The sequence below is a fragment of the Alternaria triticimaculans genome, assembly GCF_023758025.1.
Source record: "Alternaria triticimaculans strain BMP 0046 chromosome Unknown scaffold_14, whole genome shotgun sequence".
In the NCBI taxonomy this organism is placed as follows: domain Eukaryota; kingdom Fungi; phylum Ascomycota; class Dothideomycetes; order Pleosporales; family Pleosporaceae; genus Alternaria; species Alternaria triticimaculans.
The window spans coordinates 375,545-393,877 of record NW_026055971.1 but is presented as its reverse complement, the minus strand read 5'-3'; the positions used below and the strand labels follow the sequence as shown (position 1 = coordinate 393,877).

General features: G+C 52.7%; 8 protein-coding genes across 8 annotated transcripts; 4 read left to right on the top strand and 4 right to left on the bottom strand.

Moving 5' to 3' along the window:
* Window positions 1-98: 98 nt before the first annotated feature.
* J4E78_008304 (uncharacterized protein) lies at window positions 99-1,579 on the bottom strand (the record flags this gene model as incomplete). The annotated part of the gene is made up of 2 exons (XM_049368906.1): window positions 99-110; window positions 230-1,579. 2 exons carry the CDS (start codon window positions 1,577-1,579, stop codon window positions 99-101), a joined length of 1,362 nt encoding a protein of 453 aa, XP_049219350.1.
* Window positions 1,580-1,779: 200 nt separating this feature from the next.
* On the top strand, window positions 1,780-3,171 carry J4E78_008303 (uncharacterized protein; the record flags this gene model as incomplete). Its single annotated transcript, XM_049368905.1, has 1 exon — window positions 1,780-3,171. The coding sequence occupies one exon, from the start codon at window positions 1,780-1,782 to the stop codon at window positions 3,169-3,171; it is 1,392 nt and encodes a 463-aa protein (XP_049219349.1).
* A 1,551-nt stretch (window positions 3,172-4,722) lies between these two features.
* On the bottom strand, window positions 4,723-5,355 carry J4E78_008302 (uncharacterized protein; the record flags this gene model as incomplete). The annotated part of the gene is made up of 1 exon (XM_049368904.1): window positions 4,723-5,355. One exon carries the CDS (start codon window positions 5,353-5,355, stop codon window positions 4,723-4,725), a length of 633 nt encoding a protein of 210 aa, XP_049219348.1.
* A 197-nt stretch (window positions 5,356-5,552) lies between these two features.
* On the top strand, window positions 5,553-6,551 carry J4E78_008301 (uncharacterized protein; the record flags this gene model as incomplete). The annotated part of the gene is made up of 1 exon (XM_049368903.1): window positions 5,553-6,551. One exon carries the CDS (start codon window positions 5,553-5,555, stop codon window positions 6,549-6,551), a length of 999 nt encoding a protein of 332 aa, XP_049219347.1.
* A 459-nt stretch (window positions 6,552-7,010) lies between these two features.
* J4E78_008300 (uncharacterized protein) lies at window positions 7,011-7,694 on the top strand (the record flags this gene model as incomplete). The annotated part of the gene is made up of 1 exon (XM_049368902.1): window positions 7,011-7,694. One exon carries the CDS (start codon window positions 7,011-7,013, stop codon window positions 7,692-7,694), a length of 684 nt encoding a protein of 227 aa, XP_049219346.1.
* A 557-nt stretch (window positions 7,695-8,251) lies between these two features.
* Window positions 8,252-8,622, top strand: J4E78_008299 (uncharacterized protein; the record flags this gene model as incomplete). The annotated part of the gene is made up of 3 exons (XM_049368901.1): window positions 8,252-8,258; window positions 8,298-8,320; window positions 8,374-8,622. 3 exons carry the CDS (start codon window positions 8,252-8,254, stop codon window positions 8,620-8,622), a joined length of 279 nt encoding a protein of 92 aa, XP_049219345.1.
* A 3,257-nt stretch (window positions 8,623-11,879) lies between these two features.
* J4E78_008298 (uncharacterized protein) lies at window positions 11,880-13,572 on the bottom strand (the record flags this gene model as incomplete). The annotated part of the gene is made up of 4 exons (XM_049368900.1): window positions 11,880-12,733; window positions 12,780-12,925; window positions 12,978-13,354; window positions 13,405-13,572. 4 exons carry the CDS (start codon window positions 13,570-13,572, stop codon window positions 11,880-11,882), a joined length of 1,545 nt encoding a protein of 514 aa, XP_049219344.1.
* Window positions 13,573-15,512: 1,940 nt separating this feature from the next.
* Window positions 15,513-17,731, bottom strand: J4E78_008297 (uncharacterized protein; the record flags this gene model as incomplete). Its single annotated transcript, XM_049368899.1, has 4 exons — window positions 15,513-15,836; window positions 16,029-16,072; window positions 16,129-16,557; window positions 16,690-17,731. The coding sequence occupies 4 exons, from the start codon at window positions 17,729-17,731 to the stop codon at window positions 15,513-15,515; spliced, it is 1,839 nt and encodes a 612-aa protein (XP_049219343.1).
* Window positions 17,732-18,333: the final 602 nt, after the last annotated feature.

Genomic DNA, 18,333 nt, shown 5'->3' with positions numbered 1-18,333 from the left:
CTATGAACATTTACGCTTGATACACTAAGCTTACAACGAACAAAGTGATTACAACGGTTGCTAACACCCCTGCGAAGATGCTGAACCCAATTGTCCTTCTACGACTCAACCTCCCCGTAGCAAATTCCTCCCTCAAGTCCTTTTTTACCAAAGGTATCGAGAGAAGAAACCCGATACCAGCCAGCCAATAACCAACAGGGATGATAATTGCCAAGCACAATTGTGTCACCCTTCTGTAGCTTTCACTCGTTGTCTCCTCATCCATCAGCGACAGGCCAATGATCTGAGGCCCTGAAGAGTAAATCAGAACTTGCACACTACCCCAGATAGCAAGTCCAAATGTCTTATAACGCGGAGGAAGAAGCAGCGCAATGAGCGCGAAAAGACAGCCCAGCCAGAGTTCTGCAGTGAGATAAGCAAGACTCATCACGCCGTAGAGAATCTTGATGCCTCGGTCTTCCGAACCATTGGCAATATCGCGCGAGAAGATCATGAGGAGAACGAAAAGCGAGCTGATCATGCCTCCAATGCCGGTCAGATAGACAGGCGTTAGTTTCGTACGTGGCCATAGTACCGAGGTCATGATGCCGCCACTGAGTACCGCGACTGACCCGACGACGCCGACGATGATGCCGTAACGTGAGAAAATTTCGGTATGCGAAGGATATGTATCGCCGAGATAGCTGGGCATGTAGTATCCGAAGACGTTGCCGCTCAACTGACGGAAGCCGGCGGAGAGAACGAGGAGCCAGAAGGAGTTCATGCGGAGGATGTACGTAAAAGTAGCATGCAGATCAGACGTTGCTGCTTTCATCCTCGATGTACCTTGGATGTGCGGTGGTATATCGGCGAAATCCTCGTCTATGCTGTTGCTGTGATGGCGTGCGTGCATTTGAACCAGGCTTTCTCTTCTCTTTGGTTCCCGTAGGACGAGTCTCAATAGCACCGCTACAACGCATCCCGTGATACCGATTGCTCGTAAAGCTATGCGCCAACTCGTGCCGGTTTCCGTAAACGCGGTTGCAATCTGGCCACTGATGGCTTCGCCAATGTATACTCCAACATAGAGTACACTCTCTCCGATGAACACGTTTCTCCATCCCACCAGGTCGCTGATGAGACTGATGGATAGTGCCTCCACACTTGCCTGTCCGATACCCATTCCAAGTCTTGCACAGAATAGCTGTCCGAAGTTGTTTGCTAGAGACTGGAAGATGACGCATAAGCTCCACCATGCCGCTGTAACGGACAGAACCCATACGCGAGCAGATGTATAGTCTGACAGGAAAGCGATGGGGAGAGCGAGTATGGCGTAGACAATGCCTGTTGCGTAGCCTGAGAGCAGGCCATATTGGGTCGAGCTCAACGAGAGATCTGCTAACACAGAAGTCTGGAAGTATGATAGAATGAATTTATCGTATTGCGCGAGGAAGTAGTTGACGAACAAAAGCGCAATGCAGAGGTATGCGTAGGCGTTGTGGAGAAGCGGTTGCTTGAAAGTAGTTGCATGCGTGGTCGGTATCACCTCGTCTTGGTAGGGTCGTTTCGTTCCTTCGTCATAGGGACGTTTTATATCCATTCTCAAGTGATTTCGTTTGCAGTGAGCTTTGAAACCTCAGAAATTCCAGGATAAGCTGTGTCTAGACTCGTTGGATACCAAGCGGTGGCGTAAAGTCGATGACGTAGCGACCACCACACCCCCGCAGCCGAGATACCCGTTGCGATATGAGGTTAGACGTTGCTGCGATCTGTAGTTCGCAGCCAAATCCACTCTCCACGATGCCTAAGCCAGAACCGCAACTTCCCCAGGGCAGCTCTTCGACACTGCGCGGGTTTGCCGAAAGCTTCTCGTTCCACAACTCGCCAGAGGCATTCATCACATCGCGCATCATCGATTTCCAAAGACAGCACCCGGAGGCTGTGGAGAATAGAGCTATCGTTCGGGCAAAGGTGCTGAATCGCAATGTCGCAATCGTCTCCTCGCATGCGCAAATCCATCAAGTCCTGGCCCAAGATGCGGCAGGTTACGAAGCCAGTGGCGCATATGCTGAGCTGATGGCACCGTTCTTTCCATCACCGAACTTGTTACTGACGGATGGTGACGAACATGCATCTATGCGTCAAACATGGGAAGCGAGAATGGAGTCTCTCAAGAAAGTGCTAGCTCCTGCAGTATCTGAGCGGGTCAATCAACATTTTTCTGAGCCGTCAACGTCAGAGATAGACATGTATGAGTCTCTGAAAAGGCTTTCATGGAAGATACTGCTCGGAACATTCCTGGGTCTCGACCGCGACAACAGTCTCTTCGATACCCTGGAGAGCCTACAGGAAGACCTGCTTCGAGGCCAATTCTCGCTGTTCCCGGTGACAGTTAACACAGGTTTCTGGCACTCGCCTCGTAAGAAGGGTAAAGAGGCGAACAAGAAGCTGCAAGACAGGATTTTGCGTCATATGAAAGAAGAAGTAAAAGCATGTCCATTTGCTGTTGCGGACCAAGGGGAAAGAGAGGACGTTGCAAAGCATTCAGTCCTCTTCACCAGCAGCCTCGCTGTCAAAGCGCTAGCATCTCTTCTGACAGCCTTCTTGTCAAACCTATTCTTGTATCGGACGAAGGACGGTCGATCGCTGGCCGATACTTTGGTCGGTGAAACTGAACCAGGGAGGCTTTCGCTACGCTTACGCGCCATATTATTAGAGACTGAACGACTTAGCCCGCCGGTTGTAGGCGTCATGAGACGATCAACAAGAGACAATATCATCTCGTCACCGGGAGAGCAGGCTGACATCAGAATACCAAAGGGCTGGGACTGTTGGTTGTATTTCGTGGGCGGTGGCCGCGATCGATCGACTTACGGGTCGACTTGGGATGTGTTCGACCCAGATCGATATCTTGACAAGGGCCTGGCGCCCGGTGTAGCCTACGGAGCGGGTCCCAAGACTTGTTTGGGTCGCGATGCGATCCGCGAGATCGTGCTGGCTGTAGCAGAGACGTTTTTGCGCCTGGGAATCCAGATTGATGGGAAGATTAAACCGCGTGGAGTACGCGGTTGGCTGGGATGGGAGCCGAACGATTCGGTGATGCCTGAGGATTGGGCTCGAGATATGAAGCAGTTGCCGACTCAGAGACCGTCAGACCCAATTATGATACGTGTGTCGCGTAGCTCTCTATAGAAAGATTTCAATGTATTCGTCGCTTGATGTTCCTCTTCGCTATGTTGAAAGCCAGCATGGTCCACCAGATAGCGTTCAGCCCAACCAGCATAGCGGTTCCGATCTGACATCGTTTCCTGAGCATTCCATACGCTTGGCACGGACCAAGGCCATGATGCTGGCCGTATTTCGTCAATATCCAGTGAACGACACCAAATCTTGAAACCGCGAATGTTGCCAAGAAGGCCATATCTAGAGCAGTGTTTGATGCTCCTGTGCGCTGTCGGTTCCACCATCGCGCATGCATTAGTGGTGTACTGCCATTCATCAATAAGAACGCGGTGATCACCCACATCCCCTTTTCTTTGCCGGCTGCAATGTACGCTTGCAACACGAGTAACGCGGATGAGAGCAGCACGTGATGAACGAGAGTGATGGGTGAGTCCCGGGCCACAACGCGTAAGGCAGCGCGAACTGCTGACTGGTCCTTCTTACGGCGTGCATGAATCATCGCATAAGTGTCGTACAGGAGGTAAGCGGTCTCCCATGCAGTCAGCGCGTTAGCCAACTTGTTGTGACCATTGATCGTAGGGTTCCGCGAATCGTCTAGGTGGTGGCTCTTTCCGTGAGAGTCTTGAGGGGCTGATCTTTGTGACGGTAGTATCGGCCATGACGCGTATCGCAGTAACAACAATGCAGTGATAGAAGACGTTGTGGCATGCGCTGCTGAAACGGCCTTATTGAACCTGATTGGATCTGTTGGCATCCTCGAGGTTCGGTATTGCGGAATGTTTCTTTTCAGGGCTAAAGGAGTGCCATGCAAATAGCGTATTGATGGGAGGCGATGAAATGGCTGCGGTGGCTTCTTGGGCGCTCCTCGGCTGACTGACACTCATGGTCCGTGCGGTATGCACGTCATCGACCCCTTCATCCCAGCCACCGAGTTGGACCCGATCCGCAGACAACATCATCACGTTATTCTCAGTTAAAGCGAGTCGCAGTAATGTCTCGTACACTTTACATCCTATACAATGCCGACGCATCTATCATGGGCAAATTGAGGTACGGCTATCGGAAAATTTGCCATTCTTCAGAGGAGAATCCAGCTTGTGCTGCCTGTATGCTACCCTCGGCGAATTCATCCGTCTGATAATGTGACAAAGTATGCTGATTCCCGCAGGTGATATTACACATGGCGGATTATCATTGACGGAAACACCAGCTTGGGTTGAAGCGAAGAAAGCAATAGAGGCTGAGTCTGGATACCACATCGTGCAGTGGCATAGAGATGAGCTCTCTGAAGAGGTTCGTAGTCGCGATGAGATCTTCCGAGTACTGGGATCTAAGTATTGACCATTTGCAGGTGAAGAACTTCATCGAGTCCAACAACATCCGTTATCCGACCATTGTGTCGAGCGGAAGCAATGGTAGTCTCTCAGAGGTGATGAGCAACACGGAGCTTGCGGCTTGTAAAGGCAATGCACAAAGTGTCATCTCGAAGCTTCGAGAGAAGGGCATCATGCAGCAGAAAGCGGTCTCTCCTTCTCTGTAGCGAGTTCCATTCGATACAAGTTAGCTCAGCGCCTGCACAAGCCAATTTGTCCTTTGAGCAATGCCTAAGCATACTAAAAGGGCCATAGTCCATGAGAGATGCTCCAGATAGCGAGGAAAGATGAGCATGGCTGTGAAGAAAGCCGCGCTTTCCGTCCCTTCGATAAGTGCTGGTCGCATTGCCACGCTGGTCAGCTCTTTAACCCGGCTTCCATCTTTCCCGCTGCCCTTGCGCTTCTCGAGAATGGCGCCAATGTAGAACAAGACGAAGTTGTTGACGTGAAATGATGCCTCTAAAACAGCCACTGAGAGCCAGATGCTCTTTGCATTGGGCTCACCATTACGTGCTAAAGCGCAGGATATAGGGGTGGCCGAATAGACGATGAAGTCGCCCAAGAGGTCGAAAAAGCCGCCAAGATCCGAAGACTGGTTGCGTTTGCGGGCGACAGCGCCATCGAGACAATCCAGTGCCCTGTTCAGTGCCCAGAACGTGGTGCTCGCCAAAGTATTGTTGGATGCAGCGTAAATACAGGAGATCACACCCGAGGAGAAGGCCAGAAACGTGATGGCTAGTGGCGAGCACATGGAGGGAACGAGTGGCGTGATAGAATCGAAGAGCGTGTCTTTAATTGGTCGAAGCTGGATGTCTAACATGACTGCGGTAGATGTCAACTGGATAGCGAATGATGGTGATCCATGGATGGGTGAGATGCAATTTCGAGATAGAATGCCTTCGGAACCGTTCCGATCGGATGACGTCAAGAGTCATCAACGCCCAGAGAGCGCCAAAGGAAGTCAAATACATCCTACTCAACACACCGTGGAAATCTCTCCACCCAGAAGCACATATCATGATGGCTCCAACGTATCGAGCTGTTCTAGGAACCCTATTCCTCTCTTCCGTCGCCTTCCCAAGCCTATACCAACCTCTTCTCACACCTCTGTGGCAATGGCTGATACGGAACCCTCTATATCGTCTGTCAACCTTTGAGACGATATGGACAGTCCTTCTTTACGCAGTAATCGAGGTGTCTATGACGATTGTGTTCATGCGAAACCCGCAATGGAGATTTGCGGTTCAGCAGGATACGAAAGAGGGAGATGCAGCTAGGAAGCCACATGGGATGCGACGCCCTTCGCGACGATGGGGCGAGGCTGTCACCTACATGACGCCGCTGCTGCTCATGGATCTGACCATGATCAAGAAGTTTGCCGATGTTCCGCTTACTGCAATGCTAGAGTCGGGCAATTACCACGCGGCCGCGGCAGCAATCGCAGCAAACAACTCCACTGCGGCGTATCACAGCACGTTTCTGGTGCCAACACTGCACAACATGACGATGTCTTCCCCGCTGCAAACGCAACGCGCTCTTCCAGACCTTCCTCCTACGAGCCGCAGAATCGCCCTCGAGCTCGCGACGAGCTTTTTCCTCTACGACGCGCTATTCTTCCTCTTCCACTACTCGCTTCACGTCATACCCGTGGTCAAACGATGGCACGCACCGCACCATCGACACGCCGAGATACACCCCCAGATTACCAACCAGTTGCACATTCTCGAGCGACTGGGCCTGGTGCTGCTGGCCAACTTCAGCCTCAACATCATAAAGAGCCATGTCTTCACGCGGACTTTGTTTGTACCCATATTCGTATGGCTATTAGTCGAGCTGCATTCGGGGCTGGATCTACCGTGGGGTTATGACAAGATACTGCCCAAGGGTTGGGGAGGCGGAGCAAGAAAGCACAGCCTCCATCATGCACGAGGCGGTGGAGGCTACGAGCCGTACTTTACATGGTGGGACAATTTGCTGGAACAAGCGGGCCAGATTCCGAAAGAACATGTCGAATAATTGCGCACGAGCCCCCTCGGTTACAGATGCATCGTGCGACTCCCCAAATGTCAACAAGCACAACGAGGGCGCGTCTACGGCCTATGTTTGCCTTTGGATAGCCAGCGAGCCGCAGCGGTATAAAACGATCCACAGCATAGCTTTCTATAGAGCCTCGCCTTTGTGTCGGTATAAGATGTGCGTTGAGCCTCCGCGGGAGCGGGAACTTGCGAGATACCGAGGTCGCTAAAGATCAGGCGCCAGCCGCCCCTATTGAACGCCACAAGAGCTTGATTCACGATAGTATGGAGGGCCTCGCGACGCGAAAATTCTATACATAAGAACTTTCGCTGTAGACAAATCGTGGGTATCGCTCATCGTCGCTCGTTCTTCGTACAGTCACTCGTTCCAAATTCTGTGTCTCATCGACAACTTCACTCTTTCAAACTTCGTAATCTTCACAAGATCAATCCAGTCACCATGGCTTCAAAGTTTATCCTCGTCTCCTTCATCAGCCTAGTTGCTGCGCAAGACATCCCAGCAACCATGTCAGTCCCATGGATCGGCGACATCTTCGAAGGCTCAGTCTTGCCGAACATGGTCGGCTCCGTTGTCACCGCGAATCCCACCGCTACGACTCTTGCACTCGCCTGCGCTACCTCCATCGATTGTGGTCTCTTTCCAGCCGAAACCCTCGTTTTCGGTCCTTCGACTTGGAATCTCAACATGGGAGACCCAAGCCCGGAGTCCGACTTTACCGCTACAATGGACTGCGTGATCATGCCCGAAAGCGCGGTATGCAAAGAGACGGCTGGTGGAACCGAGGCAAACTTCCCCGGCAGCAGCACAGAGCCATACAGTGGCTCAGCTGTAGGCACGTTTGAATTGGTGATCACGGCTGGTGTAGAGAAACTCAGCCAGACCACAGAAGCTACTACCACTGACGCTGCGACATCCACCGCTACTTTGTACAAATCACATCCGATGTCTGGATTTGTGGAAGAGATGAGTGCTAGCACAGGCGTTGCAGCGAATTCTGGAAGTGTGAGCCAAACTGCCAGTGCCGCTGCGGCAGATGCTACTGGCGCTGCCAATGCTAAGAGTGTGGTTGGTGGAGGTCTTCTTAGCATCGCTGCTGGTGTAATCGGAGGCCTGTTGCTATGAAGCCTTGATAGCCCAATACTAGCCTGAAATACATAATTGCTTCGCATCGCTTGGCCGTACATGGAAACCTTGGCATACTTTGGGATGCCCTACACTGCATGACTGCGCCTCTGGGTATATACTCGGCTTCGAAGTAGAGCACTCTATTCTCGGGGATCAATCATGGCAAATCAACACGAGATACTTAGCATCCCCTCTTCTTATGTCGTGTAAGATGTGGTTTTGATGTGAGAGATCCCAACAAACACGTACGTGGAAGTGCAGACAGGCTAAACTCTACTGCACGAATGGGCAGCGAAGAACTGTATACGATGTGGCGATTCCGGTTGGTGTTAGTATTGCTGCAATGTACAGTGGAGGCGATGCAGAATAGAGAATCAACGCGCGCAGGGTGAAGATAGGGCGGAGGCCACCTACCAAGGCATGTATATAAGCAACGCCTACCGAGCCGTTATCCTACTGAACATCTGGCTCTCAACTTCAGAACTCTCAAAGGCAATTCCATATCTCACTTCGGCTTGTTCAATATGCGTTTCATTGTACCAACCCTCGCCGCGATGATCAGTCTCTCAGCGGCAGACTTCTTGATATACAGTTTTGAAGACACCAATGCCGGCGAAGTCTACGTACGATATGCCCAGTTATCTGGTTGTAAGCTGCAGATGCTAATGTAACCCAGAATGCCTTCCTATTTCTCAAGGCCGAGCCAGACTGTGCCGACGTATGTGACGGTGATGGCAAAGGTGGCTGGTTGACCGAAACGGAAGACGCAAGTGGTGGCGGTGCGCGATGCAAGACGCCCAAAGAATCGCCATACGGATGCTCCGGTGGCGAGGGCGAGATCCTAGAGCTGGAGATGAACAGCAAGTGGAGTGACCCGCCAGTCCATTTTACGATATACAGTAAGCCTCAACGTAACTATTCTTGAATGGACCACTACTCGAGGCTGACACTAGCTGAATAGAAGAAAGAGGATACGAGATGGAGCCAGCGGGTGGCGGGGCTTCACTCGGGAAGTGTACACCTACTGGTGCCGATACGTATCAGTGTGTTTGCTTTCCCAACGGAAAGGGTGGGAGAGGTCTCTTTTCGTGTAAGTCTGAGCTTACTCCGGAAAACTTTATCCCTGCCAAATAGGTGCAAACATGAGCTACACTGTCACTGTTATCTCTACACTGTCGTTGCTGTTTTCAGTTCTCTGGTCAAATAGCTGGTTGAATACAAAAGCGTTATGGCGGTTGTCAAACTCACAAATGTAGTCCATTTTCAACTCCATCGCTGCATTCGATACACTTCGTCTGTTCTCGGATGCTCAAATGCTTGCCTAGTTTTCTCTTTCTGTTCTCATCCAATAGAAAAGAGTTGTTGAATGTGATGCAGAGTGATTCGTGAATAGAGTGGACGTTTTGAAGGTATGCAGTCTGGAAATTGCTTCATGTAGCCAAGCTCATTGTCCCCTGTAGCCGAGTGCTGTGCCGCAACACTGACGGTTGCTGTCCGGTTGTATCAATGTAGCCTAATCATAGTGCTGCCTCAATAAAATCTTCCTTCGTCGAACGTGAGCGTCTGTCCGCTCTATCGGCGGAGTCATTCTAGATATTCGCTTCTCCTAGAAAGTCTTCTAGACTTTAGAAGTTCTACACACCTCTCTCAGAGCCGAGAGTTTACGGGGATTCCTGTTGGAGCGACAGGACCTCAACGAATGTCATTCAGCCGGTAGGTATGCCGTGAAACCAAGGTGCAGTTGCGCGGTTTAACCATAGGTAATGCATCGTCTTGACAGCTCAGCTCCTTTGTTCAGCCTCTCGGTTCGCGTGGGTCTTGGAACTTTGTGCCCTCATCGAGCGACTCCGTGTCATTTCGAGTCTTTCTACTTTCGGGCGTGCTTTGTTTGCAATTTCCGTTGTCAAGTGTCATCGACGAGGAGCGAAGCAAGCGGGGGATGCTCCATGGTACCTCTCGCACGCACCGATATGAAATCCAGGAATAACCAGTCGCCAACGCCGGAATTTCTATCAGCCTAATTGTGAGAGCGGTAGCATGCCCGGACAAAGAGACCGGGTGCTGCTATGAGAAGAGAACAGCCAGCAATGGTGCTGTGTAAAGTGCAAGATCGAGCCGTCCTTATCCATTTACTCCATGCACATTCCCAACATCTTCTAGAGAGCAACAACCTAAATTTTCATCAAAAGGCGTCTGTTCCTTCCTGTCCTCGCCGTTGTCGTCGGGTTCGCCACTGCGGACTTCGTGATCTACACTTTTGAAGACAGCAACTTGACGAGTGAAGATTACGTAAGACGTATATTATCCATGGAATCAGAGTATAGCTGACGCAGCTCCAGGTGGGGTGGAAGTTCTTTGACGGCCCACCGGACTGTGACAATGATTGCGGAACATCCAATCTAAGCGGGACGGACGACGCGAGTGATGGCGGAGTTCGTTGCGAAGGCAATGGTCCAGCAGGTGGCTGCGCTTATTGGGACGGTGTGATTACAGAGCTCGAAGTGCATACCTTGAATGGCATGCACTGGACTATCTATGGTGGGAATCCGTTGGTTTACCACCATGTCCCAAGCTAATGACCTGAATAGAGGACGAAGGGTTCGAAATGGAGGCCGCGGATGGCAGTGGCTCTCAGGGCAAGTGCATGCCCGATACCACAGACGGTTATGATCGCGCCAGCTGTGGTAGCCGTTCTCGCGGCCGTCGCGTGTTCTCCTGCAAGAGCAATCTTACGGCGAAGGACTTCGATTTGCAGACCAACTGATGTAGCCGGGCTGTTGGACTTTCCATATATGCCTTTGTGGTGTCCTAGTCTTTGTTCGAACGTCTTTTTCCTTGGCTCCTGCGACTCGGTGCGAGTTTAATCTGTCTTTACCGAATATGTTGCACATTCTGCCATTTAAAAATGATCGTATCCGGTTATTTGAAGCTGTTGGAGGTTGTCTGATCAGTTTGTGATGTCTTAGGAAGCAACGAAGCATTGACAAGTACGCGCAGACAACTTCCAAAGCGCCAGCCTTCTCTGACTTCACAATCGCTACTAAGAGGAACCTCCTGTCGTCGAACGTATCCGAGAGACGTTGGCACGTTGGGTTAAACGGAAACGTACCATCCTCGGTTAGGTCGTCCTCAGGCGCTGAGCTACCTTGGAAATACTCATCCGCGGATATAAGCCGGAAGCGGCTCCGTTGAATGCCTTGGCGGTCTTCTATCAGCGCATCCTGCAAGGCAAGCGAACCATTTCCTGCAAGGCCGATGTTTTGAGATGTGCCATGGGCTTGGGTGTTGTCCTGGCGTGAAATGAGAGAGCTCGAGATGGCGTATAATTGTGGGGCGAACCCAGCGTATATGATGGTCGTCGTGCTCGTTGCCCGCGCGCGCATCTCTTCGTCTATCTTCACTCCCTTATCTTCATTAGTTTCGAAACGTCCGAAATACATATACCAAATTGCGGTATCTTGTACTGTTAGGTTAAATGTCGAAAGCGACGCGTTCACCGGATGTGCTGGTGAGGACATGGTTTCTGTCAGGAAATGATCAGATGAGCTGCTTCGAAATAGCAGGATCTAATGTGAGAATTCAAAACGTATGGAAACGTGCCTGAAGAGAGACTCTGAAGGAATCGCGAAAGAGGAGGTCTGACAGTGAAGGGAAACTGCTGGTGTCGAGCGCTAGAACGCGCTTTCCTCACAAAAACCAGATGACGTCATCGCGTTCCTTCCCACGAACATCGCAACGACAGTGGAAGTGCCACAGCACTTCATCTCCATACTTTCGAGGTGCATTCCTGTGGACTCGTGCAAATGGACCCCCATCGAAGCGTGTTTTTCCAGATCGAAGTTCTGCGCGATGCATGATTGACGGTAATTCGGACGAGCGGCACAGTGGGTGCGGCTAATGTGTGGCTGCCCGTTCCACTGTAATTCCCGAGGTCAACGCGACAGCTCTCAACACCAAGACTTCACGAACGCCAGAGGACTGTATTCACGCGATCGGAAAGCCTCTTCAGGAGAGAAGTAAGTGTGGTTGACGTTGGATCACTAGCCTCACTATTCCCTCTGCAAACAAGACTGACTTGGAAAGTTACCCATTCTCCTGGGCTAGAGTTTTGGAAGAACTGCTATACTACCGAACGCGCACACGGATATCGAATGAACGAGTACATGATGCCACCATCAACGCTTAGGTGGTGTAGTAGAAGTCGGGCCGCACATCACCCATATCCTCAATCTCCTCCTCGGTCTTGCCCTGTACCCAGTGGTCGCGCTTGCCCGCCTTCCTCAGCTTGTTCTCACGCTTGAGCGCAATGTGCATGAAGAGGGTTCCACCGAAGAGGAACAAGAACATGTAGGCGAGCACAATGCTGTGGCCGGTACGGTAGTGCGGATTCTCCTTGGGATCGTAGATGTTGGACGAGACGACACCGTTCATGTTACCCCACCCGACGACGACACCAACCATAACACCACGCTTCAATGATCCCTCGACGTTGTTGGAGGCCCAAGTCAGCGTGTTGGAGACTGTGGGGTAGATACCCATGGCACCGAGGAACGTGGCAGCGTACTGGACTTTCGGGTTGGTGGTGGCGAGTAACATAGCGAAACCAACGCATCCAATCGCCGAAACCACGAGATTAGAGATACCACGCAGCTTAGTCCTGTCGGCGAACCATCCAACAGCCACGGTCAGGGCGGCAGCAGCGGCGTAAGGAGGGACGGACAGGAGCTGAGCCTTGGTACCTTTGTGGCCCATACCGAGTAGAATCGTAGGGAGGAAGAGCGAGAAGACGTACAACGGGCACAGGCAGCCCATATATATGACAGCGTATCCCCAGGTCTTCCAGTCACGAAGGGCGGCCATAACGTGTCGGCGGTCAATGCCCCCGACCTTGGCGCGGGCTTGTCCATCGGCCTTGAGGCGACGCTGAGCTCGCAGCTTCTCATCGGCTGTCAGAAATCGGGCCGTATCGGGAAAATCGAAGACCATCCACCAACAGAAGATGCCGACGAAGACAGTCATTAAACCCTCGATGATGACTGCGCATGTTAGCTTCAATCAAAAGGTCAGATTGTGTGAACATACAGATCCAACGCCAGCCCTCATAACCACCAGCTCCATCCATCTGAGTGATAGCGGCAGCCAAGAGACCACCAAAAGAGCCAGCAAGCGCTGCAGCCGAGAAGAACAAAGCAGCGCGGAAACCAAGTTCCTGACGCTTGTACCAGCAACTATGCAACTGTCAGTGAATGATACGAGCTTAGTTGGCAAGGAACATCTTACGAAAGGTAGTAGTTGACACCGGGGAATAGACCAGCCTCGGCAATACCCAGAAACCAACGGCATGCGAGGAGGCCACCCTTATTCTGGACAAGACCCATGAGTGTCATGCAAACACCCCAAGCAAGAATGATGGCCGTGAAAAAAACACGAGGAGACCATTTTTTGATTGCGATGTTGGTAAGCGGCTCGAAACCGGCGTAGGAGACGAAGAAGATGGTCAAGGCGTCGTTGTAGTCGCGACCGTCCATGCCGATCGCCGGTTCCATCTTCGCGACACGAGCATTACCGATGTTGGTCCGGTCCAAGAAGGAGAGCAGATACAACAGCGACAGCCATGGGATCAGCCACTTGTCCATCTTCCAGACCAATGCTTTGTCCTACCAGAAGTCAGCGAGTTACGGGACGAAGAAATAAGAGCGTGTCGTACAAGCGCGGCGCGTTCGGCATCAGATTTGCCTGCATCTGGGTCGGGCAGGTCATCGACATCTCCAGGTGTGCTGATCCGAGAGCTGTCAATGTCGTTGGCGTAGATGTGCTGGCCCTTCTCGTTGGCCTCGTGGACCTCGAGGCTGGAGTGTTGCTGTACGGCTGCCATGATGATTGGTGCCTGAGGGTGGACTGGAGTACAAGAGTCTGAGGAAACGTTCGCAGGAGGGGCAGCCAAGTGTCTCTATATGTACTCAGGCTCGCGAACGCCGTGGGTGTGTCGCTCGAAACGAGACGGACCCTGCTAGGGTTGATATGACCAGCTAACCTAGCGCAACCCGGGACCCCATGGGGCGGTTGGATGGGACAAGATTGTGGATCTGACTTAGCCCGTCTGCTGCTGCGTCCGAGCGTGGCGGTGGTAAGAGCGCCGAAGAGGGCGAAGACGCGATATCTTGACGCGCCTTCGCTTGGCGCTATCGGCTGCAGTACCACGTTGCCTCTGGCTTGTCAAATCTGTCACCAACCGACTCGCTGCGGAGGTCCACCCTCTCTCGCGCTTCACCGATCACCTTGCACGTCTACTCAGCGGATCCAAACGAAGCGCGTATCCGTAGATTGGGTTTCAGCCTCCCAACTGCAATCCCTATCCTAGGAGTGCGGACCGATGCCACTGCGGCCCCTACGAAAGCAATTATTCCACCATATCGTTCTTTAGGCAGAGCCCCTCCTCGCTCCGGACCAAGCGCATGTATTGGGAACTTACTGCGTTCCAGAACGACCGGGACTTGCGTTAAATGGCATCTCTGGGCATCGCCGACGAGGCCATTCGAAGCCTCGTAAAAACGCCCACCAAGACCTTGGCACAACGCCCTCACGCATGGAGCCGCGGATAAGGATTGGGCGACAGGGTGTTTCTTTTCAGCCGGCAGGACGAAGCTTTTTGCTGAGCTTCGCTCAGTAATTATAGTCATGTCGTGTCACAGCGCCTAAATCTCACACGATTCTCACGGTCTGGTGTTGAGTTTTCAACACAGCGCGCATCAAACAGCGGACTCTTCCCCGCCATGCCCATCATCCGGGGGTTTTGTGGGGTGGCTTGGCAGCGCTAGAGTCGGCCGGACTCACATAGGCCGCCCCGCTCGCCAGGCATCGCGCACTCTGGTGCTCTCTGGAAATCCCGCTGTCCACTACTGGGATAAAGCTGACGAGAGCCCAGATGGTGCATCGGATAAATGGAGCACTGGCCTCCTGCAATTCGCCAGTGCCGTCCAACGCCCACGGCGCGAGCGGAACAATGGAAGCTGCTGGTTCTTGCATGGCAGCGTCAAGCACCCTGCACCACCCTGCACCATGGATAGCGACAGCACTGATCTGAGGCTACTTGCGACGGTCTCTGAACCCGGTCTACCGTTAACAAGCGACATCTGGGCACGGCATTTGCATTGACTTTTGGACTACCCGCACGTGGCCCACGGCGATACCGCAGGCAGTTTGTAATCGTTGCGCTGCCCCGGCGAATAGCCTACGAATCCAAACACCTGGATGGCGCACACGATGTCATGCCCAGAAACGCCAAACAGCGCACCAAGCCGATCGTCCATGTGGTTGTCGCGTGGCCGTCCGCCGGATGGGATCCAAAAGATCGACGAGCGTTGACTGAGCCCCTTGACTGCTTCCACCCATCTCAACGTTCCGCAGCTCCTAATTGCGTGCTGCGCGATCATCTAGTTGCGTTGCTGCGGCACAGGTCGAATGCATGCCAAAATACGCCCACCTGCGACAGGGCTCCCTAGCTTGTTGTAAGCAACCGTCAGCATCGGGAACGTGCTCTCTCGTCTCTTCGTAAACATGGTAGAAGAGAGATTGGCCAACTACGCCGCAATGAAACATGGTATCAATACTGCGTACTGACATCTCAACACATGCAACATGCCTTCTGGCAGTATACCAAAGGCAACTTCCAACACACAGTGATTGCTTTTTTCATCTTCAATTACGCGAGAGCATCTAGAATCAGGGTCTGGTTATCGCTTGATATTTATATGTCTGCATCATCAGACGCGGACATCGGCTATGCGCGTCTAGCAAACTATCGAAACGCATCGTCTAAGCGCAGACGTTCAGTCTCGCTACCGATGGGTCGTGGTCGCTGACTTGCTCATCATATTCGGGCCATGTATTAACATGAATGTGCTCAAAGTCTGCCCTGCTCTTCTTGGCCAAGGACGGCGAGACGAACATGTGGTCTAGTTCCTGAGCGTTCATGTCGAAGAGATAGGTGTAGCGCTCGAGCTCGTCCTCGCGGACTACCTCGTCTAGATCCTTGAGCCCTGAGATCTTGGTGTACTCTTCGAGGGGTTGCACGAAGGCAAACTCGTTGAAGTCCCCTGCAGTCACGACGCGGGCGTTCTTGTCCTTGGAAAGGATATCCTGCAATTCAACGTCAGCCGTGCTCTCATCTACACTCCAACTTCATAGCTTCAGGGGCAGGAAAAGGCATTCCCTTCGTGCGAGCGTGGCGTTCTTGGTACCACCGAGGGACGGAGGTACGAGAAGCGTGCTGCAGCCACCCCTCTCCGCGCCGCCTTGCCGCATAGAGCTGCAACCGACATATCAACGTACCTTGACGAAATTTGCAGTGAGACGCGCCTGTTCGAGACGATCATCTAGAAGCATATCGTTAACGACTGTTGCACGAATCTACTCAGATTGATGAACTCACCTACGCCACCATTGACTGGTGGTCGAGCATCTCCATGCAAACTGCTTGATCCTCCCTTTGAGCCAAAGTGCACATTGACCGTGAAGAACACATTCGTCTTCTTCGCGCCGGCCTTTCCGATAACTTCCCACTGTGCAGCCAACGGCTTTCGGCTCGCTGTCCAGGCGTCATTTGCCGGCTCGATACGTCCAGGGTTGTACTTCAATGTCGGGCCAGCAAGCACTTCGTTGGCATCGAGCGGACCGCCCGGGTTGGGCTTGTAGAGGCGAATCAGGTTCGGCTTGTACAGGTAGGCGACGCGGATGTTACCACCTGGCTGGCCACCGTCTTGATCGTCAACAGGCACAATATCGGTGAATGTGTAGTTTGGGCCGCCGGCTGCTGAGATGGCAGCTGTGAGTGTGCTGAGGGTAAGGTTTGCGGATACGACTAGACATGTCAGACGATTCTGTTCAATGCGTGCGACGCGGGAGAGGAGTGCGGCTCGTATGCGCCCCGTCCCGGGTACGACATTCGGTCAAGGAAAACGGCAACGCTGTGAAAGGTTTCTGTGGCACTTACCTGCGTCGTTGGTGGGACCGTTGTCGTCCTGTACCTCCTGAATGAAGAGAATATCTGGGCTCTTCATGTAGTTCACGATGTGGTTGGCAAGATCAGGGTGGTGGTCAGATGTAGGGGCAAGGTTCTCGACATTGTAGTCGCCAAAGGTAATGCCATCGCACTTGCCGCTTGATACAAGCTTGGTCGCCGGAGGAAGAACAGGCGTCTGGCTCTTAGTGACCTTGATAGCGGTAGTAGGGAGGATGCGGTAGAAGCCAAAAGCGTAGCTGACGATGCCAGTAATCTCCTCGACTGAATCGCCCATCTTGGTGCCAGTGGGGTTCTTGGTTCCGTCGAGAGGAGTTCCGATAACGATGGCCTCTGGGTTGGCATCCTTGTCAGTCAAGGTCAATCCACCACGGTCATTGCGACCAGAAACCTTCCAGTCTCCAGCTACCCAGGTGTCGCCGTACTGGTTGGGCTTGGTGAGCGCAGTAGGCTTCTTGACAGTGACCAATTCACCGGTCAAGCTCTCCCAGAAGTCAAGACCGTACTTCTTTGGCTGCAGCTCCGGGTTCGCAACGCTAATCTGCGACACGTTGTTTGGCACAGCGAATACATCTCCGCCATCCAGACTGCTGTATTGCTCATTTGGAGGGTCGCGGGTGTCTTTTCCGATAATCAGCGGCTTTACGGCAGCACCCGAGCTGAGTCGCCCCTGCAATACTGGTGTCGAGAGCTGGGTCAGGTAGATGTAGTCCTTGTTCGAGCGGTACTCCACCACCTTGCCTCCCACAACAACAGTATCGCCAACCGTCAAGTTCGCACCAAACGTGCGACCGAAAACGTATACAGACTCGGATGTCCGCTCGTCGCGGTCAGGCTGTGTCGATCGCAGCCAAAGACCATCGGGTCCCTTCGCCGTAACAACACCAGTAACGTTCGAAACCGTCTGATCTCTGTATGGCGAGAGAAACTTGTTTCCATTAATCTCCGCAATCGTCAGCGCAGTAGAAACCGCCACCGAGGCCGAAAGGGCAAAAAGTCGCGTCAAAGGCGCCATAACGAAGAGTAAAAACGAAGGTATGAACCGGAATAGCGTTTACCAGTATTGAGGTTCGGGCACTATCTTCTTATAATCCGCATTGCTACCATGCTACCATGCTACCAAGTCAAAAAGCGCGTTCCAAGAACCCGGTCCCGCTGCTGTCTATCAATGACGATCGCGCTACACTCCACTTGACCTGTTCCTGACAGTTATCGCCGCTGGCCGTCCGACCCATCCGTTACTAAACACCACCCCACCTCTTGCTCGACTAACTCATCTTCGCAGCTTGCCTATCACAGCCAGAGAACAACATACCACCGGCCATGCGCGAGCGCCGATAGCCCTTGGCAATACCACTGATTCTCTTGACTTCTTGTGCATGTTTTCGACGCGTGCAGCGACGCGCGTGGTTTGGTTGGTCGGAGTGCAGCGCTGGACCCTGGTTTGGCGCGGGCCGAGGCTGTAGCTTCTTTGGGAAGGTGGGACGGTGATTGGTTCGAAAGCGGGAGGTTGGGGAGATTGAAGCGGCGACATCCGCTAGGCGTGGCGGAGGGCTGTCAATCAGTTGGGAGAGATAAGACACGTGTGGGGATGGCGCGATGGGTGGTTTTCATGCG